Source organism: Rhea americana, unplaced genomic scaffold (genome assembly GCF_003343005.1).
Source record: "Rhea americana isolate MKP2758 unplaced genomic scaffold, rheAme1 scaffold_13, whole genome shotgun sequence".
Taxonomy (NCBI): Eukaryota; Metazoa; Chordata; class Aves; order Rheiformes; family Rheidae; genus Rhea; species Rhea americana.
Genome location: NW_028185372.1, coordinates 151,918 through 153,575, shown reverse-complemented (window position 1 = coordinate 153,575; position 1,658 = coordinate 151,918). Strand labels below are relative to the sequence as shown.

The following is a 1,658-nucleotide window of genomic DNA, read 5'->3' as shown; positions in this document are numbered from 1 at the left end:
GCGGCGGGGCGCCCCGCCGCCGCCAGCGCCGCCACTCACCTCTCTGCCACCTCGGCCCGCTCCTCCGAGCGCTCCAGCTCTCCCTCGAGGACCACCAGCTTGCGGGCGACCTGGAGCAGCAAGAGGCGTGCGTCAGCCCCGGCAGGCCGGGGGGCAAGGGGCAGGGGGGCAGATGGGGTGGCTGGGGCCACCAGGGCCACCAGGGCCACTGGGGTGCACGGGCAGTGGGCAGGGGACAGGGCGGGTGTGGGAAGCTGCACTCACCTCCTCGTACTTGCGGTCGGCCTCTTCGGCTATGTGCTTCGCCTCCTTCAGCTGCATTTCCTGGAGCTCCATCTTCTCCTCGTCCTTCATGGCCCTGTTCTCGATGACCTTCATGCCTCTGAGGAATGTCCAAGCCAGAAGATGTCATTGCCATGGCTGATGGCCCGTGCTCTGCGCCTGCCACCCACGTCCCAACCCGCCGTCCTGCTGCTCTGGAGATGAGGGACATTGCCCGGGGACACCAGCATGCGCCGGCCACCCTGTGCGTTAGGGTCGTGCCGGGGTGCTGATGGAGCTGGCCCCAAGGCCACCCCACGGCCACCTCCCAGAGCGAGGATCCCAGTGCCGGAGGGACACTGCGGCGGGGGGGCCGTGGGGCCGTCCCGTGCTGCCTGGACRGGTCAACGCAAAACACTTCTCTCCGCTAGCCCAGCCGTACTGATCGCCGAGAAAACATGTCACATCAGGAACACGATGACATGTTTGGGCACCGGGCAGCTCCTGGGTGGTGGCTGCTAGACCCATAAAACCTCCGTGCCCTCCACCTGCATCGCTTTGGCTTGGGAGGCGAGATTACTGCGAGCAGCTGCACCGTGGCCACCGGAGGATGGGGAAACACCCTCCACAGTGGTCTTTTGAACAAGGCTGCTCCACTGCTTTGGCTACTAAAAGCCAACCTCAGTTCCTCGGTGCCAGGAGCTCYGCCCGGGCTGCGGCTCAGCCCTCGAGTGGAGGCGTCTGCTCCGGGGTGGAAAACAGACCCTGAGCAACTTCTGGCTCAGCTACCGCCTGATATTTGTGAGCATCAGACCACGTTTTTYAAGAGTGCCCTGGAAATTTCAGAGAACGCACTTCTTTGGGGACCTTCCCAGTGCCGTGGCCTCGCTCCCTCCCTTTGGGGTTTGCAGGAAGACTGACACAACCCCCTTAAGGTCATTTGAGAAAAACGGGGTGCTGAGGGAGGCGGGTTTGCCCTCGCAGCATGGGGCTGGCAGTCCTTGCAGGGCAGCGCCCCGTCGGCGGCCTGCCTGCCCCCCAGACCCGAGCCCCAGATCCCCCTGAATCCCCGGGGCGACACCCAGCACGAAGGGGGCTGCCGGCGACCCAGCGTGCCCCGACCCGGCACTCCCYGGCGCACCTCTCGCTCTCATCAGCCGCCTTCTCGGCCTCCTCCAGCTTCTGCAGGGCGGTGGCCAGGCGCTCCTGGGCTCGGTCCAGCTCCTCCTCCACCAGCTGGATGCGGCGGTTCAGAGAAGCCACTTCGGCCTCGGCCTAGGGGGAGAAGAAACGCCGCGGTCACCYCTGGCCGGGAAGGGCCGAGAGATGCCCACGCCGCACGGCGCCAGCCACCGAGCGCGGCCGGTGCCCGGGCGAGATGGTGCGAGCCGCTGCCG

At 66.6% G+C, this 1,658-nt stretch overlaps 1 protein-coding gene across 3 annotated transcripts in view; it reads right to left on the bottom strand.

Annotated features, from left to right (window-relative positions):
- The window catches only part of TPM2 (tropomyosin 2), a 13,297-nt gene that overhangs the window by 5,143 nt on the left and 6,496 nt on the right, over nucleotides 1-1,658 (bottom strand). For all 3 annotated transcript variants that reach the window (XM_085326277.1, XM_085326279.1, XM_085326278.1), the window contains 3 exons: nucleotides 1,403-1,536; nucleotides 265-382; nucleotides 40-110 (listed from right to left, as the gene is read on the bottom strand). In XM_085326277.1, coding sequence (XP_085182403.1) covers nucleotides 40-110; nucleotides 265-382; nucleotides 1,403-1,536 — 323 coding nt within the window. The remainder of the gene's footprint in view (nucleotides 1-39; nucleotides 111-264; nucleotides 383-1,402; nucleotides 1,537-1,658) is intronic.